The sequence below is a fragment of the Salvia hispanica genome, chromosome 5, assembly GCF_029641045.1.
Source record: "Salvia hispanica isolate PSC_SH4W2 chromosome 5, Shi_PSC_v1, whole genome shotgun sequence".
NCBI classification, from domain to species: Eukaryota; Viridiplantae; Streptophyta; class Magnoliopsida; order Lamiales; family Lamiaceae; genus Salvia; species Salvia hispanica.
Window position 1 is genome coordinate 19,101,783 of NC_142696.1, and position 24,533 is coordinate 19,126,315.

The window sequence follows — 24,533 nt, forward strand, 5'->3', positions numbered from 1 at the left end:
GGCTGCTTCATGTATTCTGGACCAGTAAGTATGAGACTGAGTCTCCATCGCTTGCTCTTCTCTCGTGAAATGTTGTTTCTCATCTCCTTCTGTCGCATATATGAGCTCGAGTTGTTGCTCGATGGCATCCTGTCTTTGACTCTTGTCGCCAAGCAGATTTGTGATCTGCAGATTCTACACTAATGGATATTGGTTTCATCCAGAATCTGGTTGTAAGTATTCTGTGTTGGTTTTGTTATGTATGATTCTGTTTCCATCTATTGCCAGCAAGTATAAAATAGTGTATCTAATTTTGTTTGCTTAGTTGCTTAGTTGCTTAGTGCTAGAGATTGGTATTAGGCAGAGAACAGATTTAGAGGTTTCAATTTTTTTATTAATTAAAAGCTAAAACCACAAAATGTAGTGAGCATTAGAAACACAAAGTTCAACCCAATCAAAACAAACAGCAAAATCATCACCATAACGAAATCAAAATAAGACTGACATCAAGCCAAAAAACTAAGGAATAAGCGAAGCGCATAACAAATCATGACCAACACACTTCCCGCCAATAAAAACCAACAAAAGGGGCAACTAGCAACATAACCACCAAAAGCCAAGAGCTATCCCAACCACACGCAAAGAGGGCAAAAAGAAGAAGTTAGAGAAGCGGGGTGAAGTTCACTTTTGTGTCACTCGACAAGTAGTATTGATTCTTTCATAACTTCTAGACCACCTAACTTTGAACAAGTCATCATACAATTCTCTATTAGAAAAGGAAAGTTCGGGCACCACCCTTTAGTCCATGAGCCGAGTCTCCAAAGAATAAGTCTTCTTTCAACATCTCAATTTGGTTCAAATTTTTGGAAGGTCACTTTGTTTCTAAGCCACCACATGGACCACGAAATCACATAAAAGAGGGATGTCCACATATTCTTATCAAACTAGTAGAAATGTGCATTCATCCAAGTGAGAAAGCACAACAGAAATACCACAAAATACTAGAGAACTTACACCCGAACATGATATGATTGATAGTTTCTCGCTCCTTTTTTTTTCTTTAATTTTTCTTTTTTTTTTTACAATTAAATATTAAAACTATTTATATTTTAATTAAAATGTTAAATGCGGATATCATACTTGGCTATAGTAGTTAATAATTAAACTATATCACAAAATCTAATTAAAACTCAAAGTTCATTTTTTAGCAAAAAAAAAAAATAGTCGGTCAAAAGTATTATATGGATATATCTATGGACAATCATAAATCATGGAGAAATAAAAGTACTCAATCAAATTCTAAGTGAAATGTACAAACCCTCAACATCTCAAAATAGTCGCTTAGAAACCAAAAACCTTAAAACACTAATCTTCGTCCCCCAATACGTCTCATATTGACTTGATCACTTCACACAAATTTTAAGAAATGTAATAGAAAGTGAATTGAAAAAGTTAGTGGAATGTGAGTCATACTTCATATAGTATTATTTTTATAGTAAAATGTGAATAAAAATAAGTTAGTGGAATATAGGATACGCTACTAAAAAAATAGTAAAAATGAAATGGGACAACTAATATAAGACGAATCAAAATAAAACACTATGACAAATAACGGGGGATGGGGGAGTATATAGAAGTTATTTTAATTGAGAACAATAGATCACATACAAAATTTCTTAAAAGTTTATGCCAACCATCTCTTTAAGGTAACTCCAAAATATTTTACACTTGTACGGTGATCAAATAAATGTGAATTGTTATGCCTTCTCTTCTTTTGTATAGTTTGTTAGTAACTTGAAGAAAATGATGATATTCACGCGTTTTCACCTACCGTCGCCCAAATTTAAAGTGACTCAATTTTTTGTACAACATTTAAATTAACAATCCTAATTATGATATAATCGCCTTTAACTAGATGATCATTGGAGTACTCCATAAATACTCTTGCGCGCACATAAGTTTTCTCCAAAAAAAAAAAAAGCTAATCATCCAACGTATAATATGGAATAGCAATTTCACCTAATTCACATACATTCAATTTGCATTTAGAAAAATTATATAAACAGAAAATTGATTGGCCAATCCGGAATTTTTTTTGCTGCTTACACATATGAAGTGAAGCATCAGTTTCATGGGTTCCGAAATATGCTATAAGAGCATCTCCAAGGGGAGAGATAAATGGAGAGGAATATAACTATCATATTTATCTTTTTTTTTTTAATTAAAATTCATTCTTTAAAGGAAGAGGTATTTGAGAAGGTATTATACATTTTTCCATTTTGAAGAAGTATCTTTTACCCCTCCAAGTAAAATTTTATAACTACCATATTTGTCTTCTTTTCATGAAAAACCATTCTCCAAAGGAGAAGATATTTGAGAAGGTATCACACTTTATGTTTTTTTTTTACTATTATTTCATATTTAAAAAATCATTTACCTTTTTATATAGCTTTTTCCTTTGGAGTATGTTTCTTTTTAGAAGGGTATATTCCACTTTTTGAGGAGGTATGATATACTTCCTCCGTCACACAGAAGATGTCATACTTTCCTTTTTAGTTTGTCGCATAAAAGATGTCACATTTCTATTTTTAGAAAAAGTTATCTCACACATTAATATAAAAATTATATTTTCTCTTTCCATCTAACATACAAAACAAAATTTCCTAAAATCTCGTGTGATCCATAAGTGTGACATTTTTTATAGGATGGAGATAGTATCCTTTTTAATTAACTCTTCCATTGAAGATGCTATAATGAATATCTTGATTTCAAGTTTCAACCATTTAGATGATTGTAACTACAAAATAATGTTGGAACCATCAATTGATGTATAATTGAAAGTTATAATGTGTTAGGCCATTTTCAATTAAAGTTGATAAATTATTATAGTCTTAAATGGTATAATTGCAACCACCACAATCATACCGTGTAATACACAATTCTCAGTTGACTTGAGCTAACAGTTTTTGACGAAAAATTTTGAAAAAAGAAAAAGCACAGAAATAAACATAATTATGATAACAATTAAGGCCTTAAGGGGTTGGTGGCTCGAAAACAGAATGTACAAGAAGTATTAGAGCATCCGCAACACTGTCTCGTTGCGGACTCGATCTCGTCTCGACGAGACGAGACGGTATCGAGACAGCGTTGCGGCTCCCGTCTCGTTTCGACGAGACGAGATGTCTCGACGCCCGACGCGTCCCGGCGAGGCAAGTCTCGAGCTCGCGAGACACGCGCATGGCGCCACGTGGCGCGTGCGGGCTGCTGGCGTGACGCCCACTCGCCGACCCGCGTGTGGGCGTCAGATTTATGACGTCATAATTCATTTTTTTTTTAAAATCAGATTTTTCAAAAAAATAAAAAAAATAAAATTAAAATAAAAAACGGTAATATTACCGTTGAACGGTAATATTTTTAATTTTTTTTTTTTTATATATTCTATATATACTCTTCTCCATTCTCCATTTTACACACAAACACACATTTATTCTCTCATCTCTCTTTCTTTCCTCTCCAATCACTTCTATAAAATCATTCCTTTATTTTTTTCTTCTCCCAAATTTAATCAATTATGGATCCATTTGAGCAAATGCGTCGAATAATGGAAGAATCGCTAGTAGCAGATCGACGTAGGGAGGAGGAAGCCGCCGCGCCTCCTAGGCAACGCCGGACATACATCCACCGTAACCGGGAGGAAGCCGCCGCAAGGTTGAAACGTGATTACTTCAGTCCGAACCCGGTGTGGGGAGATATCTACTTCCGTCGCCGTTTCCGCATGTCACGCCCGCTATTTTTGCATATCGTGAATACATTGGCGGCACGGGAAGAGTTCTTCAGAGAAGGGTTCGACGCTGTTGGCCGTCCTAGCCACACGACGCTCCAGAAATGTACTGCGGCGATCCGTCAGCTTGCTACTGGACAAACGGCGGATGCGTTCGACGAATACCTGCACGTCGGAGAATCCACTGGGCGACTTTGTTTGTTGAACTTCTGCAAAGGCGTCCGGGCAGCCTTCACAGCCGAATTTCTGAAGAAGCCAACCACCGCAGATTGTCAGTTTCTGCTCCGTCTTCACGAACAAGTGCACGGATTCCCCGGGATGCTCGGGAGTGTCGATTGCATGCATTGGCAATGGAAGAATTGCCCTGTGGCGTTGAAGGGGTCATACACGAGCGGCCACAAAGGCACCCACCCCACCGTTATACTCGAGGCCGTCGCCGACTACCGGCTATGGATTTGACATGCGTATTTCGGGGTCCCCGGCTCGAACAACGACATCAACGTGCTCAACAACTCCGACCTCTTCGCTGAAGTTCTGAATGGTAAAGCGCCGGCCATCAACTTCGTCGCTAACAATCGCCAGTATAAAATGGGGTACTATCTTGCCGACGGCATCTATCCGAAGTGGCCAACCTTCGTGAAGACGTTCAACAGGCCTACGGACGAAAAACAGTCTCTTTTTGCGCAGAAGCAAGAGTCTGCTCGCAAGGATGTGGAGAGAGCTTCGGGGTTCTCCAAGCTCGATGGAACATTATCAAAGCCCCAGCTCGACAGTGGTTTATAGAGAATATGGTCGACATCATGTATACGTGCATAATCTTGCACAACATGATTGTCGCCGACGAAGGACCTGAGGCGGGAAATTAGTTCGACCCTGAAACCCCGGGAAGCTCAACCGCAAGTAGTCCGCCTCGAACGGGAGTGCATCCGTCTTTGCAAGAGCGGTTGTCTATTCGGGCAAGGACACATGATTCTACCGCCCACGCCCAACTCCAGGAGGATCTAATGGAGCACATTTGGGCAAAATTTGGCAACCATTAGATGATCGTCACTAGAGAACTCCTTCTTCTGCTCCTTTGCCCCATTTTTTTTTATTTGAGTTTAAGTGTGCAATTTGTAATTTCTAGTTTTTTAATTATGTCTTTTTTATTTTTTTATGTATTTTAAATTGTAATTTTATTTTATTTATAATGAAGTGTGTTTTTTATTAATTGCATTTGTTGGAATTAAAAATAAAAAATGAAATTGAATGAATAGTTAAAAGATGGTTAAGAGATGGTTAAGAGATGGAGGGTTGCAGGTGTTGTCTCTTAGTTAAGAGATAAGCTGAAAAGTATAGTGGGGCCTATGATTAGTGAAGAGATGAAATGGTTAAGAGACGGATAAGAGATTTCCAATCTGATTCAACCATGCTAATGCAAGCATGATTCTTGATGACGTCACTTCTAACAATCTATACTTTCTAAACAAAATAAAAAATAAATAACGGTTTATTATAAACTAAAATATCTGCTGTTGGGTGGTGGTCCATATCCATGATATTTTGTGACGGATTAGAGATTAGACTTATCTCTTCAATCAGTTCAAGAAATTTTTAAAAATAATAAAAATAAAAATCTATTAATGAGTTTGTCATTATTCAAAAGTTCTCTTTGTGAAATTCAAATTTGGTGTTGGTCTTGTGAGAGAAATCAGAAGCCAGTTGTCTTAGCTCCTTCACTGGTGGTGGTGCCCCACAGTAAAACACTCCTGCAAAATATCAACCACCACAATTATTAGAATTTCATAACACCAACTTGATAAATTAAAATCTCACACGATGCAAAAGTTGCACCAGCCTTATAGCTAGGGATTTAATTAATTTAAGCAAAATTAGAAGCTCACCGACTCTACTATTAGGATGATTGAGCGCGATGCGCTTGTACACGGTGCGCCAGTTAGGCTTGGCGAAGTGGGACTTGACGCGCGTGCCTGACACGACGTCGACTCCGTTCTTGGCGTGGTTGAGGGACTGCAGCATGGTGATAAGGGCGGAGCGTGCGTCGCCCTCCTCATAGACACTTGTACAATAGTTGTGCATCTCGATCACTCCTTTATGGTCCATCTCACTCACCTCATTCATCACGCCCTTGAACCAATCGAACGAGCCCTGCTCACGTGTCACCCAATAGAAGTAGGCCCTCTGGGTCTTGAAGTTGTGTCGTCCGCTACCTGAGCCCGTGCTTTGCTTGGGCGTGGCAAGAGGGTTTGGCCCCGCGCTTCCTTCCTCCAATGCATTTTCCTCGGAATCCATTTCTTTCATGTTGTTGACAATGTCTTTGACCACACTGATCATGGGTGTCGCACCTATGCCCAACCCAACCAGCAACACAACGTCGTAGCTCTTGTAGTCTTGGGTTGGTGCACCGTATGGACCGTCGATCAACACTTTTATAGGAAAGCTGCAGCATTTCAACAAATATTATTTATTGATTTATATTGCATATAACCCTATTAATTTTATGGTGAGGTGGGACAATTTAATTGATTACTCACTTGGAATTACTCTCTCCTTGCAAATAGTCAGCACGAAGTAGTCCACTTTTTCCTGTGGGCGGAGGCTGACAAGCCTAACAAAGATCAAAATCGCACTTTATTAGAAAAATCTTTATCTTTTGGTTAGTCACCAAAAAAGAAGGTGATGGCCATTGCTATAATTCTTATTTTGGTAAAACATTGCTAAAAAGTAAAAATTATTAAGGATATGATTTGTATACATATGGGAAGCTAAAAATACATAATTTCTCTAACCGACAGCATAGGTAGCTTGATCTAGGCAAATAATGCAGTTGTGCAATATTTATTTCAATGGCAAATAAATTATAAAGCAATGATAAACAACCAAATTTTGTATGACCAAAATAAAATTATATTAATAATTAACTTGTAGCAAATTGATGATGAATGAATATCAAGTATAGGAAAGTGGGGTACCTTAGAAAAGACTTCTTTCAATTGCCTGGTCCAATCACCAAGTGTTCGGATGTGAACACTCACATAATCGTCTCTGGGTGCTGAGGTAATGGAAAATGGGTGCCTGCAATCACGTCAAAAATAGACCAATCAGTTTTCCAAAATTTATAGTAATATTTAAATAATAGTAGTAAGACGGCAAGTACCACTCGAATGGAGAAACAGCTGCACAATTGACGAAAATGTATTGCCCACTTTTGTATTTAAATCCTTGCGGCTTAGACATGTGAAGCGTTAGCACATTCCCGGGGTACACAGCCACCTTCACCATATATTTTTATATCAATAATCGAATAAGAATTTAAATCATGGATGGCTCAAAATGGCCCATGTGGACATTATCTCGTGATACCTTCAAGATCTTGACGGCCTTGATGCTCGACCTAAATGCCCTAATCAATCTTTCGCAGGCATAGAGAGTAAGCGGAACAGCCAAATACATCCACGTCTGAAATAGAAAATTACATGTTTAATTATCGAGTGCATGTATGTATGTAAGTAAATAATGATAAGGACTTACCGTTTTCTTGTACCATTCTTTGGTCAAGTAGAGCTTGATGCCGTGAATAATGAGGCAAGCGTATACAATCACAAATAGATGATGGGAATACCAAAAGGCGTTGAACCCGGTGAGCTTATTCAAAGGCTTTGGTAGATTAATTTTCCCTCTCCTAAACCACGGCGAAGCAAGTGTGAAGGCTATTGCCATTAGCACAACCATCACAATTCCGGTCACACCTTCCCACCCTTTGACGAAGACCCAATAGCTCGTCGCCTGCTCCCCAAAGAACTTCTCCATGTCCTCGTACTCATCGGGTGTCGCGCTCAAGAGACGGGGAAAATCACACGCCAGATGGCTTATCCCATGTATTCCCACTCCCATTGCAATCGCGATCGCAATAATCTGTTAATTATTATCAAAATAATTGTCATTAGAAATTACTGTTTGATGTGATATTTATCGTTAATTATTACCAAAATAATTGTCATTTGAAGTTACTGTTTGATGTGCCATTTACCGTATTTATTTCAAATGTTGGTAATTGCTTACCTTGTGAAAGTTGAGATTGTCGTCAAAGGGGACGGCGGCACCGAGCCTGGTCTTGTTGCGGAGCCAGGTGATGGTGTTTCGACAAACGGGGAGGAGAATGAGAGCCATGTTGAGCTTGAGAGTCTCAGCGGCGCCCTTGGCCATGCAGACGCAGTGGCCCATCACCTCGAAAGCCTCTCTATTCTTGTATTGGATGTATTTCCAAGTGAAGAGAACAGCCATGACTCCAATCCACAAAACCATCACCCAAACTCTCTGCCAATTATCAACCAAAAAGTAACGACCATCTCTGTACCACCTCTTTATGGCAATCTCTTCATTTGCCTTCAGTTTCTCACTCAACATCTTGCTCAGATTCCGGCTCTCGCGCTCGCCTCGAACCGATTGGCTCGGCCCTTGCAGCAGCAGCATCTCCAAATTCTCAATCTATTTTCAAACAAAATACATTATTCGATTACTTTATTTAATTTTTTGAAAATTAACTAGCTACATCTTTTTATTAGATCATTAATATACCATGATATATCCCATCTCGTTAGGGTCCAATTCTTCCATAATCAATCTTGCATATTCATCCGCTTGCTTCTGAATATTCGACAGCTTATTTGCCGAGGCACTTATTGTTATAATCTGCATTTAATTATAAAAAGTCAATGTATATACATTAATAAACCTACAGTAATAATACAATAGTATAGTGGATTATTATTGCTTCATACCTCTCTGACTTCCTCCTCTGTGATTCTGCCATCAGCATCTTTATCAACCCTGTGCGGAAAAAAAATCAATATAAATAAAATAAAATGTGATGTGCAATTAATGATTTTCCCATCGTGACATAAAAATGAATTCTTCTCTTTCACAACTTACATGTCGAAGAAGGTTTGAAGGCGCGTATCGAAGCTTTGATCAGCAACTTGGTCCCAGAATTCCCTCAGCTGCCCCTTGTTGATACACCCGCCGGTGATGTTCCTCCGCCGCGCTAGCGCGTCGAAGAGCTCGCCGGCGAAATCGCTGGACTCCTTCTCCCTGTTCATGCCTGATCAAAACCAACATTTTATTAAAAAAAAAGTTGTGGATAATAATAAAAGAAAAATTGAAAGGAAATTAAATAATTACCGATGCATTCGCCAAAGCGGGCGCGGGGGAGCAAGCCGTTGGTGTCTTTGGTGATATCGTCGAAGCGCTTCTCCACGCCTGCCCAGGCGGCGGCGCCGTCGGTCTTGCTGATGAACTTGAGGCCTTTAAGAGCATGCGCGGCGGCCGACTTGGTCCGGTCGAACCTCCCCGGCGGCTGGGGGCGGCGCGTCAGGGAGGCGAGGCGCTTGAGCTCGTGCGAGACCTGCCGGATTCTCGACGAGGCGTTTCGGACGACGGAGGACCCGAATGAGGACCGCTTCTCCAGGCCCCGGGCCAGCAGAGCCAGCTCCGGATCCTCCACCTCGCCGCCGCCCGCCGCCTTCACGCTGTGCACCGCCACCGAGTCCTCCCGGACGTCGAGCGTGATCTCCACGTAGTCATCGCCGGAGTTGGCCGCGGCGGGGGAGTCTCCCGGGATGTTGAATCGGGCGCTTTTCCTTCCCCCGCCCGGCCTCTTCAGCGGGCCGCTGAAAGAGGCTTTGTCGCTGCTCCCGACAATTTCAGTGTCGGAGTGGCGGTGGTGGTGATGGTGGTGGCTTTGGTTATTTTCCGAATTTTGCATTTGGGATTTGTACATGTCAAACTATACAACAATAAGTTGTAAAATGGGTTATGAATGATTATGAACAACTAGTTCTTGTAGTACAAAATTAGAGCTTTTTGAGGTATATAAATTGGAAAAATGGATATGAAAATATATGCAGAAAAAAGAGAGATTCTTCCAACTATAAAAAAATCTCCCTTATGACTAAGTCTTCTAACCACTTTAGAAGAAAATGAGAATGAGGAAAACTCCAGGCCTTAGCTATATAAGTAGGAAAAAAAAGATGGTCAACACAGGGAGTGGGTTTGTTTGACCGGCTAATTTTGTGATTTTGGGTCATGCTAATAAGCCGCAGAGATGGATGCAAATGCAATGAATTTTATTTCACACGTTTCCACTTTTGTTGTTTTTTCTTGTTTACACAGCCGTCTTCATATATAGTTCCACGCGCTTTTATTAAATCCAGAAACAGTTATGATGGATTTAATCATTTATGTGTCAAGAACAGAAATAGTTTCTGAAAATAATTAGTTATGTTGTGTGTTTATTACTACTATGTGGAATATCCACTTTAGGTACAAGTCTATTGCTATTGTACGAAAAATGTGTGAGGCTATGAATTTATACTCACTTGTTTTTCTGTACAACTATTAAGGCCATTTATGTGCTTGTTGGTCCAAATATGTGCAACTTCATGTAGCTGAAAGCAAATCTGAATTTTACCAACACATGAAAACAAAGTTATGCAACGTAATTTTTAAGGCATGAGTGATGAAAGCAGTAAATTGAGGTCATGTGTCGCATCATCCAACTTAAAAGGCGGGATAGAAAATGATCATACAATGCGAACCCCCACGGCAAATAAAGGTTGTCTCGCCCTTGCAAAGAAAACTCAATACCAAAGATAGATTTTTTAGATTTGGATGTGATCTCTGCAAGGAGTAATCATCGATCAAGGAATGCATTACCTTTTATTATAGGTTCATTAGTAGTCTGTGGGCTTATTGTTGTAACTAGTGGAGAACCATTACACCGAAAGGGAGTTCAAGAAGAACCACTCTTTTTGCGACTTGACATGTGTATCAAAAGATGATGTCCCAACTTTTCATTTTCTGTCGACAATCAACATTTCCCACAATTTAACACTGTCACATGGCTAAACACATCCATTAATTGAATTTTTTGTATTTAAGGACCGGACTGACCATGCATTAAAAATTGTTTCAATAAGATTGAAAAGTCATATGAAAAAATAAAAATTAAAAAAAAACCCAAAATTTAAATAAACTTAGTTAAATAATCCTATATATTATAAGTTTTAGTTACATATGGGTAAGGGCAATGGAGAAGCTACGTTAGGGGAAGGGGGCTCTTGGTCCCCCAAGCAGAGATTTAGTGTCAGTTGATTGGAAACGTCGTTTCGTGACCTAGATGTTCTGAGTCTGAATCCCTTTGGCGACTTTTTTTCTCTTTTTTTTATATTTATGCAGATGAATATGTACATTATGTTTCTATTTGCTTTTTGATTTTTTGGAACATAATTTCTATTTATCCTCTTTTACACCACTAATTATATTAATTTGAAATCTTTATCATCTTTATAATTGTTATCTTCCATTATTATACTTATGATAAAAATTTTAATTATTCTATTATATTTTTGTTATAAATTACAGTATATTTTTATTTATACTTTTTCTATAGTGAACATTTAAATATCATAAAAAAATCGTTTTCATATATTATACTTATAAAAATTAAAATATTAATTATTTCAAACTTCCGATGCCACAATTATTGAAAGAATCATATAACTATTAACAGTGATTTGGGCTCTCCATCATAAAAATCCTTGCTTCGCCACCAGATATGGGTAATATGTATGAGAGTGTTAGTTTGTTGAAATATCAATTTCAAAATATTAATAATTATGATTTGTTATTTAATACGAATATTTTTTAATTTTATGGATAATATCTTTTTATAAAGTAAATACATAGACCTTTCTATCTCCAAAACTTAATTTGAGACGTCAGTTGAATGCCTAGTTTATCAAATTAATTTATAATCCACGTGAAATGCAATAATTGACCATGTGTTACGATGTAGGAATAGTTAGTTATTACGATGTACGAATAGTTAGTTATAAATGATGAAATTTAAAATTTAGTATGAATTCGAGAGAATATATGGAGTAAAAGATATTGTAAATAAATTGGACACCAGTGACGTATCGATAATGGTCATGTAAATTCCGAAAAGAACCCAAGTGGACTATAAAAAATGCTATCCACTAGACTTTCTAATCCTTAGTTAATATGACAAATGACTAATAATGATTGTTAATTTGGATTAAAAAATAATTGCCCTTTGAATTTAATCATGAAACGCCGTTCATTAATCCTCCATTTAGATTACTATTGATCATGTTAGTATTCCTAAGGAACAATTATTGCTAGGCAGGCTTATATTTTTATTATTATTATTTTTACTTTTAACTACAATGGTGTCTACATTTTCTTGAATTCAAATTAGACTTTGGTGACTAATCAATTACGCAAAATGTCTCTAACCTCCCACTTTTGTTTGTCTCGTTGATTTTGACTGCTCAAGTAAAATTTTATGGATAAAAAACTCGAAGTTTCATCATCTCATTATTGTTAAGAATAATGATTAATAATTTATCCAAAATGTGCAAGTGGAACGAGTTGTAAACAATGACCAAATTTGTGACTGTAGATAGCATCGGAACGTGATTAAATAACAAATTAAGCAGTCCAGTTAGTTGTCACGAAAAATGCAGTGAACTTTCAATAAATTATTCTAGTAAAATATACACTCAATCTATTGTTTAGAGTTCGAGAAGTGCCACCCTATTTTAATGATATCTTACAACTGAAATCAAAGAACTAAAATATGACATTGGTGTGTACATATTCCTTCTGAAAAAATTGTATTTGTCATTTTCATCAACTCCATACCAACTTATACATGTCGTATTTTAATAGTTTATGTAGTATCAATTATTTTCCAACTAACACAAATCCAATTAGGGCGTTCATTCGTAGTTCATACTTCATAGACATAGTAGATGTATCATATTCAAATACAGTCATCATTTCAATCTCAAGATATTAAAATAGCTTCATCAATTGACCACATGACACTTCTTTCATTTGTATTTTTTTCGTCATCTAAGCAGAAGAAAAGAAGAAACAGAGGCCCCACACAATGATTCATGATTCACGATTCAATCTTTTGACAATGGACACAATATAATTCGTTCCTGAGGATTATATTTGGATATATTTTGAAATTCATAATTTCTATATATATATATAAATAAATAAACACTCAATTTTCTCTTTTCTCGTCTATTTATAATTTAATAGTTCGTGCATCTATTTGTAGTTGTACTACAAAATATTTGGCTTTAAGCAAGCATCGTTTAACTAGCACCGACTTTCCTCGCTAAGTACTAAGCATTCGTATTGTGGTGGACGACTCTTCCAGTAATGCCAAGAAGAAATAGAAGAGGGGACATGATACGTGAGATGAAGAGAAGACAAATAGATGTAATTTTTGTTTTATATTTTGCTTTTAAATTTTATTTCTCTTTTATTTATATATGTGGCATATCATGTAAGCAGTTATTAGAATACATACCACGTAGGAATCGATTTCATCAGAACTATCAAGTATCAATCATGAGAAATTTCAAATCTGATCAAAGTTCAATATTTGTATAAATTCATTAGAAAATCCAGAATTCGGCCAAAGTTAGCGATAGCGGCCTATTTCCGTAACCTAAAATATGAGCTCTGTGATTAAGCTCCAAAAAAGTAAAATAAAATTAAGACCCTCTCCGAGATTACAAAGTGTCATTAGATTTTTGTTTATCCCTTCATAATTAGGCTACAAAGAATGTAGTATGACCTATTCAAGTCTATAAAAAATTCAATTTGACATCTATAAAATTATCCTCTCATCACAAAAAAAGAAAGACAGAAAGATGATAGTTGGTCAGTTTCCACTTTCCACCGAGCTTCGAGTTCCGTAACTAAACAAAACAAAAAATCCAAATGACAAATGTGTACAACCATATGTACTGTTTGATAGTATATCACAGTCAACACCTAAGTTGCAGCCGTTACACACTGTGCATGGACCAAAAATCATAAATATCATTATCAACTAGTTGAAACATATACGATTAATTATGTTAAGCTCCAAACCATGATGCTGACTTTTCTGTATTGTCACTTTCTTCGAACCACCCCCTTAATTAACTTTTCATTATATCTTAAAAGGAAATGCCTAATTCTAACTTTCAAATCGATCAATCATTTAATTGATTCCATCAATAAATCTAAACAGGAATACAAATTAATGACGGAATTAAATCTGTGGATGCCCAATATAAATAATTAATGATGTATGAACTTTTGTTCCGAATCTATTGAATGGAAAGAATGAAAAGTATAGGAAGGGGTCGGATCAGAGACATTGTGGAAATTGACGTCGCTTTGTTTTTCCACAATTTATCAAAGTAAGATTAGAAATGTATACAATTGTCGACGAAATATATTGCATGAGGGTTATATTAAATGACCTTTGACTTTGATTTTTTATGGAAGACTATCAAAAACCAATTTTGGTGGGTCTAAGTCAACCCTCAACGTGCATTCACAAAAGTGGGATCATATAAATGTTGGATCCATAATTTTCTAGGTTTCACGTCCTTATGTGATAATTTATGTATTTTAACAATATTTATTACTATAAAAATATAATTTTTATCCAACTATATTTTGGTTGATCATGACGTATTATGTGATAATAAATTGTATTTATAACAAATGTTATTAAGATAGTGAAATTATCAATGGACATCGTGTGACAAAAAAAATTATAGGATAGTGGATCTAATTAATCTGCGTTGCATATAGAAGTACCCAAATACATATAAAAAATAAAATCATATGGTAAGTCCATGACGGAGAAGAGATTGCAGTGAAACCAGACGGCTATTTACTGGGCTGAAAGCCCTTGATTTGTTAAATTGGGCCGATTATCAATTTAAATGCATGGGGCTGTTATTCTATCCAGTGAGCCAAAACTCACTCCATAACAGTAGTAGATTTTAAATAGCTGGGCCGCCAATTGTTAGATTGGTTTTATTGTTTTGGAGTCCATCGTAGACTATACTATATAAACAAATTGATAATTAGTTTTGAATTAGTAATATAAATCCAAATCACAAAATTAATTTACTAATTAGATTATTAAAGTTTATTTAGTGTTATTATTTTTTTAATAATAATACTGAAGAAACAATTGAGGATCGTATTGTATTGCTTGAGTCTTTTATAGGCAGGAGATAATTTATATAAGAGTAAATCACATTTACTCTTATGATTTCTTTCCAACACTCCTCCTCAAGTCAAGTATGTGATTACCAATACTTAACTTGTCAAATACTACTCTGAAAGATTTTGAATTCACGGCTTTAGTTAGGAAGTCTGCCAGCTGGTCTTCTGATTTAACATAAGGCAATTCAACAATCTTGGCTTCAATTTTCTCCTTAATGAAATGTCTATCCACCTCCACATGTTTAGTTCTGTCATGTTGGTCTGGATTCTCTGAAATGCTAATGGCAGCTTTATTATCACAAAATAACCTGCATGGTTTTGATGTGTACAGATCGAGCTCTGTCATGAGCTTCTTTAACCACAGTATCTCAGTGAGACCACTCCTAACTCCCCGAAATTCTGCTTCAGCACTTGAGAGTGCTACCACCTTCTGCTTCTTGCTCCTCCAAGTAACGACATTTCCTCCCACAAATGTGAAATATCCGGCGGTGGACTTTTTGTCATTCGGAATCCCCACCCAATCTGCATCAGTAAAACCACTAATCTCTAAGTGCCCATGTTTCTCGAATAATACTCCATGCTCAGCAGTCCCCTTTAAGTACCAAACAATCCTCAGTACGGCTTCCCAATGATCTTCCTGTGGTGAGTGCATAAACTGGCTTACTGAAGAGCGAGATTGGGGGTGCTATGTGTATTGCTAAGTAAAATGGAACTTCCCCGATCCAGAGAATCCACTAGACACTTGGTCTAGGAACTCAGAGAATCCTCGGGTTAACTGTCGTTGGGCACATAATCACTTCCTTCTCCTTTCAAAATCCTCAACCCGCTATGCTAAAAAGATTAGTACAGGGAAGCAGGGATCGAATCCACAGAGACAAATGCGTAAGTAATCATGCTAAAAGACCTGGAAACTATTTTTGGCTGCTGCCACGCAATTTTCTCGGGGTTGAGATTTAATTCCTAGACTATGGAAATGAAATGTTCTATCCTAACAACTAGATCTAGGCAGAGATAACAGAACATGCATAATGATGACCGAATGCGCTTGAAATTACTACAAGACCTGGTAAACAGCTTCCTAAACTATCCTAGACACAGGAATGAACAACATGTGGGGACCATTTCCCTAAACGACATAGTACGACGGAAAAGCTGCAGATTAACCAACTAAAGGACTAACTAACAGCGACATCATCTTCTCTAACTTTTATCACAAAATAACAGATGAAAACAGAGCAACGCAAGGATCGAAACAGGGCAAACGAAATTAAACCGATTAACACAATCAACTACTGAAACTAAAGCAGATCTACGATTACTAGACGAGGTAAACAAGTAAACAGAATTTAAATATCGCAACCATGCAAGCATGAACAGATCTAAACGCTGGATGCTTCATCCACTCCGGATCCAAGCCATCCACAACAAACCAACACAATTTCCATCTCCGATCTTCACAGATTCAACCGATCAACTACAAATCTCCATGCAATTTGAACTCTACCTCAGATCGATCAACAATAACCACCAAAAACAAACAGGTAATGCAACAATAACATAACCGAAACCAAAGTAGCAAATTCCATAGCAAAATAACGCAATATCCAACGAGAATGTAGCAAAACACGACCGAGCTTCGAACATCGAAGACACGGGAAATCTAAAATATAAACAAAAGCAAATAAAAGGATTGTATCTTCGCCTCCCTTGGAGATGGTGTTACACAACGACTGATCCTAAAACGTGAACCCCTAAGATGATTCCCCAAAAGTGTGTGTAAAGAATGAGAAAAACTGAGCTAAGAGCTGATGATGCAAAAGGAGGACTCCTTTCATGTTGAATGTGTGCTCTTATTTATAAGGGGCGGAGCTTCTAGACTCTTCCTAGTATTTCCCATTTTGCCCTCCTCGTGGATGCTCCTTCGTCTAGTACTCTTCCCTTTTTTTCTGCTCACTTTCCCGCCAACTTCTTCCTCCAGGTAATCCTCTCTTTCTTCCTGGGGCTGGCATTTTCTCTACACACCTGGCTTATAAAACTTCGTTAGACCCAGGAAATCACAGAATTTATCCCATAGCCAATGCATGAAATTAGCCTTATCAAACTGCTCACACTTAAACCATACTTGTCCTCAAGTATAAAGACAAGAAAAAGAAATAAGGCGAATTTCAATGCATGGTTATTCCATGACCGATGACCGACTCCTAGACCTAGACTCAAGAAAAACTAAGAAAATATAAGGAAATCACACAAACATGCAAAACACACATACATGAGCTAGTTTCAATTTTAGGCATCTGTCCCCACAAGATTAAGGTCATTCCAATAGTTTGCACTCCTCCAAATAGGCCCTTTCCCTTCCTTTACCTAGCCAATCTGTCAGCTTGTCAAGATAGCTTTCTACTTACCTAATTGTTAGATTCACTCGATCACTCATTCCTCACCAGGGATGTTAGGATCGATTCTCTCTTAAGTTAATGCTACACCACTGAAGCGTTGGGTTATGAGAGTTTCTCCTTCCTGGGTCAGGCTATTATCATTCCTTTTTTTAGACCATTCCCCCTCTGGACTTCGTCCAGCTTATTCCTCCTTTTTTTTTTTTTTTTTTTTTTTTTCTTTTTCTCTGGACTTTGTCCAGCTTATTCCTCCATTTTTTTTCCTTTCTTCTAGACTTCGTCCAGCTTATAACGCCTTTCCCTGGACTTCGTCCAGCTTATACCTTCATAACCCAATTCCCAATTTTTTCTCCTTCGTAGCTCTTCTTCCCTAAGCATTCAGTGGTGGCCCTTAAACATGTGTAAGCTCAAAGTTATCTGAGGTTTATAACTCACTATATAGTAGGGCTTCACAACTAAGTAAGTAGAGGCATTCTTTGTCGTTCTCGCTTCACTCAAATTAACTAGGCTTATTTAAGGAAAAAGCTTCTAAGTTGAAATGCCTCCTATCTTCAATTACTTTCACTAAGGGAATCATGCCGTATTATATCCACTGGCTCATGTGACAACACTTAAGACTAACAGACTCTTAATATGCAACACGGATAATGCATTGACTCCTCTCCCCCTCCCACTTCACTCAAGCTTGTCCCTAAGCCATCGTCGTGAAGGGGGGAACAGAGAGATCAATGCAAAACAAAATAATAAAACTTCTCACACTTAGACCAAGCAATGGGCTAAGTGGGAGAAAGACACAGAAAAACATAGGAAAACAAATAAAACAACAGAAAACACAAACTTTTCACACTTAGACCACGAAGTGGGCTAAGTGGGAGAAGATATAACAAATGTTAAACACATATATAACAGGTAAACAAAACAAAAAACGAAAAGAATGACAAATAAAAATTACTTGGTCAAGAGATGATTGATCATTTCTGGGGCTGGCTCCCTCGAGAGCCAGACTGGGGTGGGATTCCGGGTCGGGTCACTTTCACCTTCTTCTTAGCTGGCTGCTCCAGCTCTCCTTCCTCCTGGGTCACTTGTTCAGGTACTGACTTTCTCACGATAGACTTTGATTTTGGTGGGGCTGGAACTTGCACGGGAATGGTCGGGGAGATCAACTGCAGCGACTGCTGTGGTCGCTTGACGGAGGGACTGCTCTGAGTGGGCTGCCTGACTTCACTGCTGGACCCAGGAGTTGTCCTCAACTGGGTCAAGGGGAGCGTCTGCTGCATCCACTTCAACATCTTCATTGAAAGCTCCACCGCTTCCGTCATCCTATCATTCTGTTTGGCACATTTCATCGCCAAATCAGCAATATTTCCCCTCAGGGTCTGCACTGCCTCCCGATTTCCCCTCAATTCGTTCCTTATCCCACCGAGTTCCTTCATCATATCTCTCCTCATCATCTGCATCTCTTTTTTCACGTCCTGGACTTCCTTTCGCAGCTCCTCGATCTCTTCACTCGGCATGGCTTCTTCGGCTTCCTCCGGCTCTGCCTTCACCTTGTCTCCCAATGAATAGAAGAGAGTTTTGGTGCCTTGAGTCTGCAGCAACCCCTTGTTGAAGAAATAATCAACACTAAACACCTCCGGGGGGTCGCACATGACTACTAGCGGAGCGGCCTTAGCAATTCTCATTTCTATATTCCTCTGAAGGTAAGCGCCGATGAGGTGGCAGGTGTACATATGACGCCCCGGGTTGCTCGTCATCTGGTGGCACGCCTGTGCCATCCAATATCCGAGGTGCACCTTAACACCCTCCGCCATGCACCATGTGAAGTAGAGATCGGTAGTAGTGAGAGCTGAATTCGCACTGCCCATCAAATTGTAGCTGATAAATGTTTGAGCAAAACGGAGGATCCGGTCTTCGATGTGGGAAGCTTTAGAGTAGCTGGATTTAAACGCCCCTGATTTAGAGTGCGTGACCAGTTCCCATGCTGACTGTACTTTGAAATCAGGCGTGTACTTTGGCATCCCCACCATCCTGTCGTTCCATGCCCCCTCTTCATCTTCTTCCTTGGTGAACAACCCCATCCGTAGGGACCACTCCCTAATGCTCAACTTGTGCTCCTGATTGAAAAGCCTGAATGTGATAGAATCCGCGTCCAGGTTAGTGGTATTCTTCAAACGAAAAGTGGAGAAAAACTCCCTTGCTAGATCCACTGGTACCCTCTCTTGGCTGTGCTGCAACAGCCACTCAAACCCTATTGCTTGGATATAGGCGCGGAATTCTTTATCACATGCAATCATCTTGAGCTCCCTCTTGCTATACTGTTTTCCTGACTTGGCCATCTTCCCTGCGCTACATCTCTCCTTGTATACCGCGATCCTCTTTTGGTCGTCAAACTGTCTCATCTCCTCCAACAAGCTTTTAGTCAGCCAAATTACCGGGCGTCCGGGAATCGGCTCTTCTTCAACCTCCTCAGAGTTATAGCTGGGCTTAGGGATGGGCTCGTCGTGCTCCTCGACAGAGGGTTCCTCGGTCACAGGGGAAAGGGTCTCCTCGACCTCCTGGACGGAGGGAGCTTTCCTTGACCGGGTAGATGTAGTCGCCAGCGCCTTTCCTTTTCTTGCCTTCTCCTTGGCCAAGCGCGCCTCTGTCTCTGTCGCGTCAGGTATAAAGTCATCGACTTCGTCAAGGAGGCTTCTCCTAGTGCGCCTCCTTTCTGCCCTTCCATCAATCTTGGGCTCACTTTCTTCCTGGTCATCAACCAGGTCCACGATCAGTTTCAGCCCTTCTTCGGGCTCCGGTACTACCGTTGAATGTAGATCTGACTCCGCCAAAAGCTTTTCTGGGGTTTCCCCCTCTTCAACCATCATTGGGGTTGCCCCCTCGATATAAATGGGGTTCTCCCCCCTGACATCTCCTGGAATAGGGGTTTCCCCCTCAGCGATTCTCTCCAAATTAGGGGTTTTCCCCTCAGCAACCTTCTCAAACACAGGGGTCTCCCCCTCAGCAATTTCAACAGAAACAGGGGTTTCCCCCTCACGAACTTCAACTGAAATCGGAGTTTCCCCCTCACGAACTTCAATAGCAATAGGGGTTTCCCCCTCACACATTTCAATAGCAATAGGGGTTTCCCCCTCACACATTTCCCTAGCCTCAAGATTAGGGTTCTCCGTTTCATTTCCTTCTGTCTCTACCAAGGTCTCGTCATGTGTCGGTTCACCATCCTCCGACTGTTGTTGTAATGCCTCCACTTCCTCCGCCTCCTGCGAAACGACCTCTGCATGCGGTGGTTCTGCGACTAGCGATCCTTCTTCAGAGAGATTTGCCGGTTTCGCAGCCGAATCCGCCGGAATTTCCAGTGACGGTGCATTCGGCGCAGATGACATCAGACTGGCGGCGAATAGGGCATACACCTCCTTCGCTTTCTCTAAACTTCCCAACTTCTGTGTCAATTCGGCCAACAAAGTTGGGTCATACTCAGTGCCCTTGGTAGAATCCATCGGTGTAGATCTGAAAAAATGAAAAAAAAACTGGGCGATTTTTGGTTAGGGTTTCGTCCGTGTTTTAGAGAGAGAGTGAATGAAAAGAGAAGAAAGAGCAAACACAAATTTTTGTCTAATTAGGAATGATGGAGAGAGAAAAACGACGGTTGCTTTTTCTGGTGAAAGGATGGTGCGGTTGCAGGCGTGATGTAAGCAACCGTACGTCTCCCATAATTATCGGCCAGAATTTGAAATTCAAAATATCTTTTCCCTCCTTGACTCCTTCCTTCAGACTCTCCTCCTAGATAATCCCCTCGACCATGTCCTACAAAATAAAAATTGAAGGTTCCAGACCCCTGGGTCGAGGTTAGGGCATAAAATACGGGTTCCCCTAGGAGTCTGGTACTTCGAAAATATATACACATAAGTATATTTTTTTATCATTTTTTTTTTGGAGAACAATTAAACTATTTACATGTTGTATTTCCGAGATTCCCTGGTTCTGTTGTGAAATTTCAAAATTATCAGCTTACCCCTTGACCCAGGAATTCATCGGAAATTACCCCTGTCCTTTTAGGCAATAATAGGGAGTGTGTGTAGTGGAATCTCGTCCACTACACACAACTCGGAATTATCCCTAAAAACTTTCACTCTATGACCGTTTACAAGGAAAGGAACAGAGTTTGGAGCACTTTCCTGGATCTCCACTGCTCCATTTGCTCGGATGCCAACGATGGTGTATGGGCCAATCCATTTAGACTTCAGTTTCCCTGGCATGAGCTTAAGCCGAGACTGAAAAAGGAGCACCTTCTGTCCCACATAAAGTTCCTTGACCCAGAGGTTTTTATCATGCCATAACTTCGTTCTTTCTTTGTACCACATGGCAGACTCAAACGACTCCAGCCGAAGTTCCTCCAACTCTTGCAATTGCAACTTTCTCTCTTCTTCGCAAGCTATCGGCTTCATGTTCATTTCTTTCACTGCCCAGTATGCCTTGTGTTCAATTCCTACAGGTAAGTGACACATCTTACCAAACACAAGTCTGTAGGGTGACATTCCAATAGGTGTTTTAAAAGCAGTTCTGTAGGCCCACAATGCATCCCCGAGTCTTTTGCTCCAGTCTTTCCTTGACGGATTAACTGTTTTCTCCAATATCGCCTTGATCTCGCGATTAGAAATCTCTGCCTGGCCATTAGACTGAGGATGGTAAGGAGTTGACACTCGATGGTGTACATCATATTTCTTCATCAAGGCCTCGATGGTGCGATTACAGAAATGCGTTCCTTGGTCTGAGATGATGGCTCTAGGAACTCCGTATCTATTGAAAATATTGTACCTGAGAAATTTCGCCACCTCCTTCGATTCGCAAGTTGTGGTGGCCTTAGCTTCTATCCACTTAGATACATAATCCACTGCCACCAGTATATAAGTATTCCCACATGATGACGGGAACGGTCCCATAAAGTCCATTCCCCAAACATCAAAAATTTCGCACACAATCACTGGGATCAGAGGCATCTCATCTCTCCTTGAAATTCCCCCTGTCTGTTGGCATCTCTCACAACACTGGCAGAATTCGAAAGCATCCTTATTCAATGTTGGCCAATAAAATCCGCTGTCGAGAACCTTCCTCGCTGTTTTCCTTGGCCCAAAGTGGCCTCCACATGCTAACGTGTGGCAATGATTTAACACATCTCTTTGTTCCCATTCGGGAATGCAGCGCCTAATCACTTGATCTGAGCACATTTTCCACAGGTAAGGATCATCCCAAAAATAAAATTTGGATTCGCTTCTAATCTTCATCCTCTGGGCCCGGAAAACTTCTTCTGAAATCGGCATCTCTCCCGTGACCAAGTAGTTGGCTAGATCAGCAAACCACGGTTCTGCATTCAGCGTGCGCTTCCCTTTATCCGATTCCCCTAGACCGGTCAAGGCCAAAACTGCTTCCCAGTCAGGTGGTCTAGGAAATTTCCCCAAAAGGTACAAATGTTCCTCGGGAAAGGCATCGAGTATGGCCTCTTCTGTTTCTCCTTGGAAGATTCTGCTCAAATGATCTGCTACCCTATTCTCCGTTCTTCTTTTATCTCGTACTTCCCAATCAAACTCTTGTAAAAGTAACACCCAACGGATTAACCTTGGCTTCGACTCCTTCTTAGCCAGTAAGTACTTTATTGCTGCGTGATCCGTGAAGACTATAACCTTTGACCCAAGAAGGTAGGGTCGGAATTTTTCAAAGGAATACACGATGGCTAACATTTCCTTCTCCGTGGTGTCATAATTCTTCTGAGCTTGATTTAGTGTTTTGGAAGCATAGAAAATCACATAGCTTTTTCCATCAATTTTTTGTCCTAAGACAGCTCCCACAGCGAAATCGCTTGCATCACACATTATCTCGAAAGGATGGTTCCAGTCTGGTGCCCTGATTATTGGTGCTAATACTAACCTGTCCTTAAGTAGCTGGAACGCCCTCTCGCATCCTTCGTCAAAGACGAATTCAACATCATTTTGTAGCAACCGAGTGAGTGGTTGAGCGATCTTTGCAAAATCCTTTATGAACCTCCTATAGAACCCTGCATGGCCTAGGAAACCTCTCACCTCTTTTTGATTCGTAGGGTATGGTAATTTTGATATCACATCCACCTTTGCCTTGTCTACCTGGATACCCTTCTCAGAAACCACGTGACCCAGGACAATGCCTTCAGTCACCATGAAGTGGCACTTCTCAAAGTTCAACACTAAATGCTTTTCCTGACATCTCTGCAACACTAGATCAAGGCTGGCTAAACAAGCATCAAATGAGTTCCCATAGACGGTGAAATCATCCATGAATATCTCAATGCACACTTCCAACAGATCCGAAAAAATGCTCATCATACATCGTTGAAAAGTCCCCGGTGCATTACACAATCCAAATGGCATTCTTCGGTATGCATACGTACCAAAAGGGCACGTGAATGTGGTCTTCTCTTGATCCTCTGGATTAACGTAGATTTGGAAATAGCCGCTGTATCCGTCAAGAAAACAAAAATACTGTTTGCCTGCCAATCTCTCCAGCATCTGATCGATGAATGGTAAAGGAAAATGATCCTTCTTTGTGGCTTCGTTCAACTTCCTGTAGTCGATGCACATCCTCCACCCTGTCACTAATCTGGTGGGTACCAATTCATTCTTCTCATTTTTGACAACTTGTATCCCAGACTTCTTTGGCACCATATGGACAGGACTGACCCACTCACTGTCAGGAATGGAGTAAATGATTCCTAGAGCAAGAAACTTCAATACCTCCTTTAGGACCTCCTCTCGCATGTTCGGGTTCAGCTTCCGTTGTGCATCTCAATGAGCCTTTGCACTTTCTTCTAAACGGATGTGGTGCATGCAAAGATCCGGACTTATTCCCACCAAATCTGAGAGAGTCCATCCTATTGCCTTCTTGTTCCTTTTGATAACCTCCAACAACTCCTTCTCTTGTCCCTTGGTCAAGTTGCTGTTGACTATTACTGGAAATGTCTCGTCCTTCTCCAAGTAGCGTACTTAAGGCCTGGTGGAAGTGTTTTTAGCTCTTTTTTTATTCCATTAGTCTCCTGGGGCAAGGGATTTTTTTCTGGATTTTCCGGTAAAGTCTCTTTCCCCGACCCAGGAGATTTTTCCAAACTGGCCACATAAACTGATCCCTTGGACCTAGCTGATTCCGGGTTTCTGCAGAATTCCATAATGGCCTCTGTGAGCTCTTCATCTGTCAATTCCTCTGTGTTCACTGCTGCACACCACCCCACAACCTCTTTGTCA

General features: G+C 39.8%; 2 protein-coding genes across 2 annotated transcripts; both read right to left on the reverse strand.

The window, feature by feature from the left end:
* Positions 1-5,231: 5,231 nt before the first annotated feature.
* On the reverse strand, positions 5,232-9,747 carry RHD2 (NADPH/respiratory burst oxidase protein D). The gene is made up of 12 exons (XM_048086214.2): positions 8,942-9,747; positions 8,693-8,861; positions 8,542-8,590; positions 8,339-8,452; positions 7,823-8,248; positions 7,292-7,675; positions 7,124-7,219; positions 6,918-7,033; positions 6,733-6,835; positions 6,295-6,368; positions 5,644-6,200; positions 5,232-5,508 (listed from the first exon to the last, which is right to left on the reverse strand). The coding sequence occupies exons 1-12, from the start codon at positions 9,537-9,539 to the stop codon at positions 5,399-5,401; spliced, it is 2,796 nt and encodes a 931-aa protein (XP_047942171.2). The 5' UTR covers positions 9,540-9,747; the 3' UTR covers positions 5,232-5,398.
* Positions 9,748-14,918: 5,171 nt separating this feature from the next.
* On the reverse strand, positions 14,919-23,456 carry LOC148926404 (uncharacterized). Its single transcript, XM_089059119.1, has 5 exons — positions 23,002-23,456; positions 22,440-22,551; positions 21,426-22,313; positions 20,460-20,708; positions 14,919-15,515 (listed from the first exon to the last, which is right to left on the reverse strand). The coding sequence occupies exons 1-5, from the start codon at positions 23,454-23,456 to the stop codon at positions 14,919-14,921; spliced, it is 2,301 nt and encodes a 766-aa protein (XP_088915245.1).
* Between the last annotated feature and the right edge of the window lie 1,077 nt (positions 23,457-24,533).

Coding starts and splice junctions, on each gene's coding strand:
- LOC148926404 (XM_089059119.1), bottom strand. CDS start 23,456: ATGGTGACTGAAGGCATTGTCCTGGGTCACGTGGTTTCTGAGAAGGGT. Junction 22,552..23,001: donor GACACCACGGAGAAGGAAAT/GTTAGCCATCGT, acceptor CCGGGCCCAGAG/GATGAAGATTAGAAGCGAAT. Junction 15,516..20,459: donor CGACACATGACGAGACCTTG/GTAGAGACAGAA, acceptor CACTCACCACAG/GAAGATCATTGGGAAGCCGT.
- RHD2 (XM_048086214.2), bottom strand. CDS start 9,539: ATGTACAAATCCCAAATGCAAAATTCGGAAAATAACCAAAGCCACCAC. Junction 8,862..8,941: donor CCGCTTTGGCGAATGCATCG/GTAATTATTTAA, acceptor GGTTTTGATCAG/GCATGAACAGGGAGAAGGAG. Junction 7,220..7,291: donor AAGAATGGTACAAGAAAACG/GTAAGTCCTTAT, acceptor TTTCTATTTCAG/ACGTGGATGTATTTGGCTGT.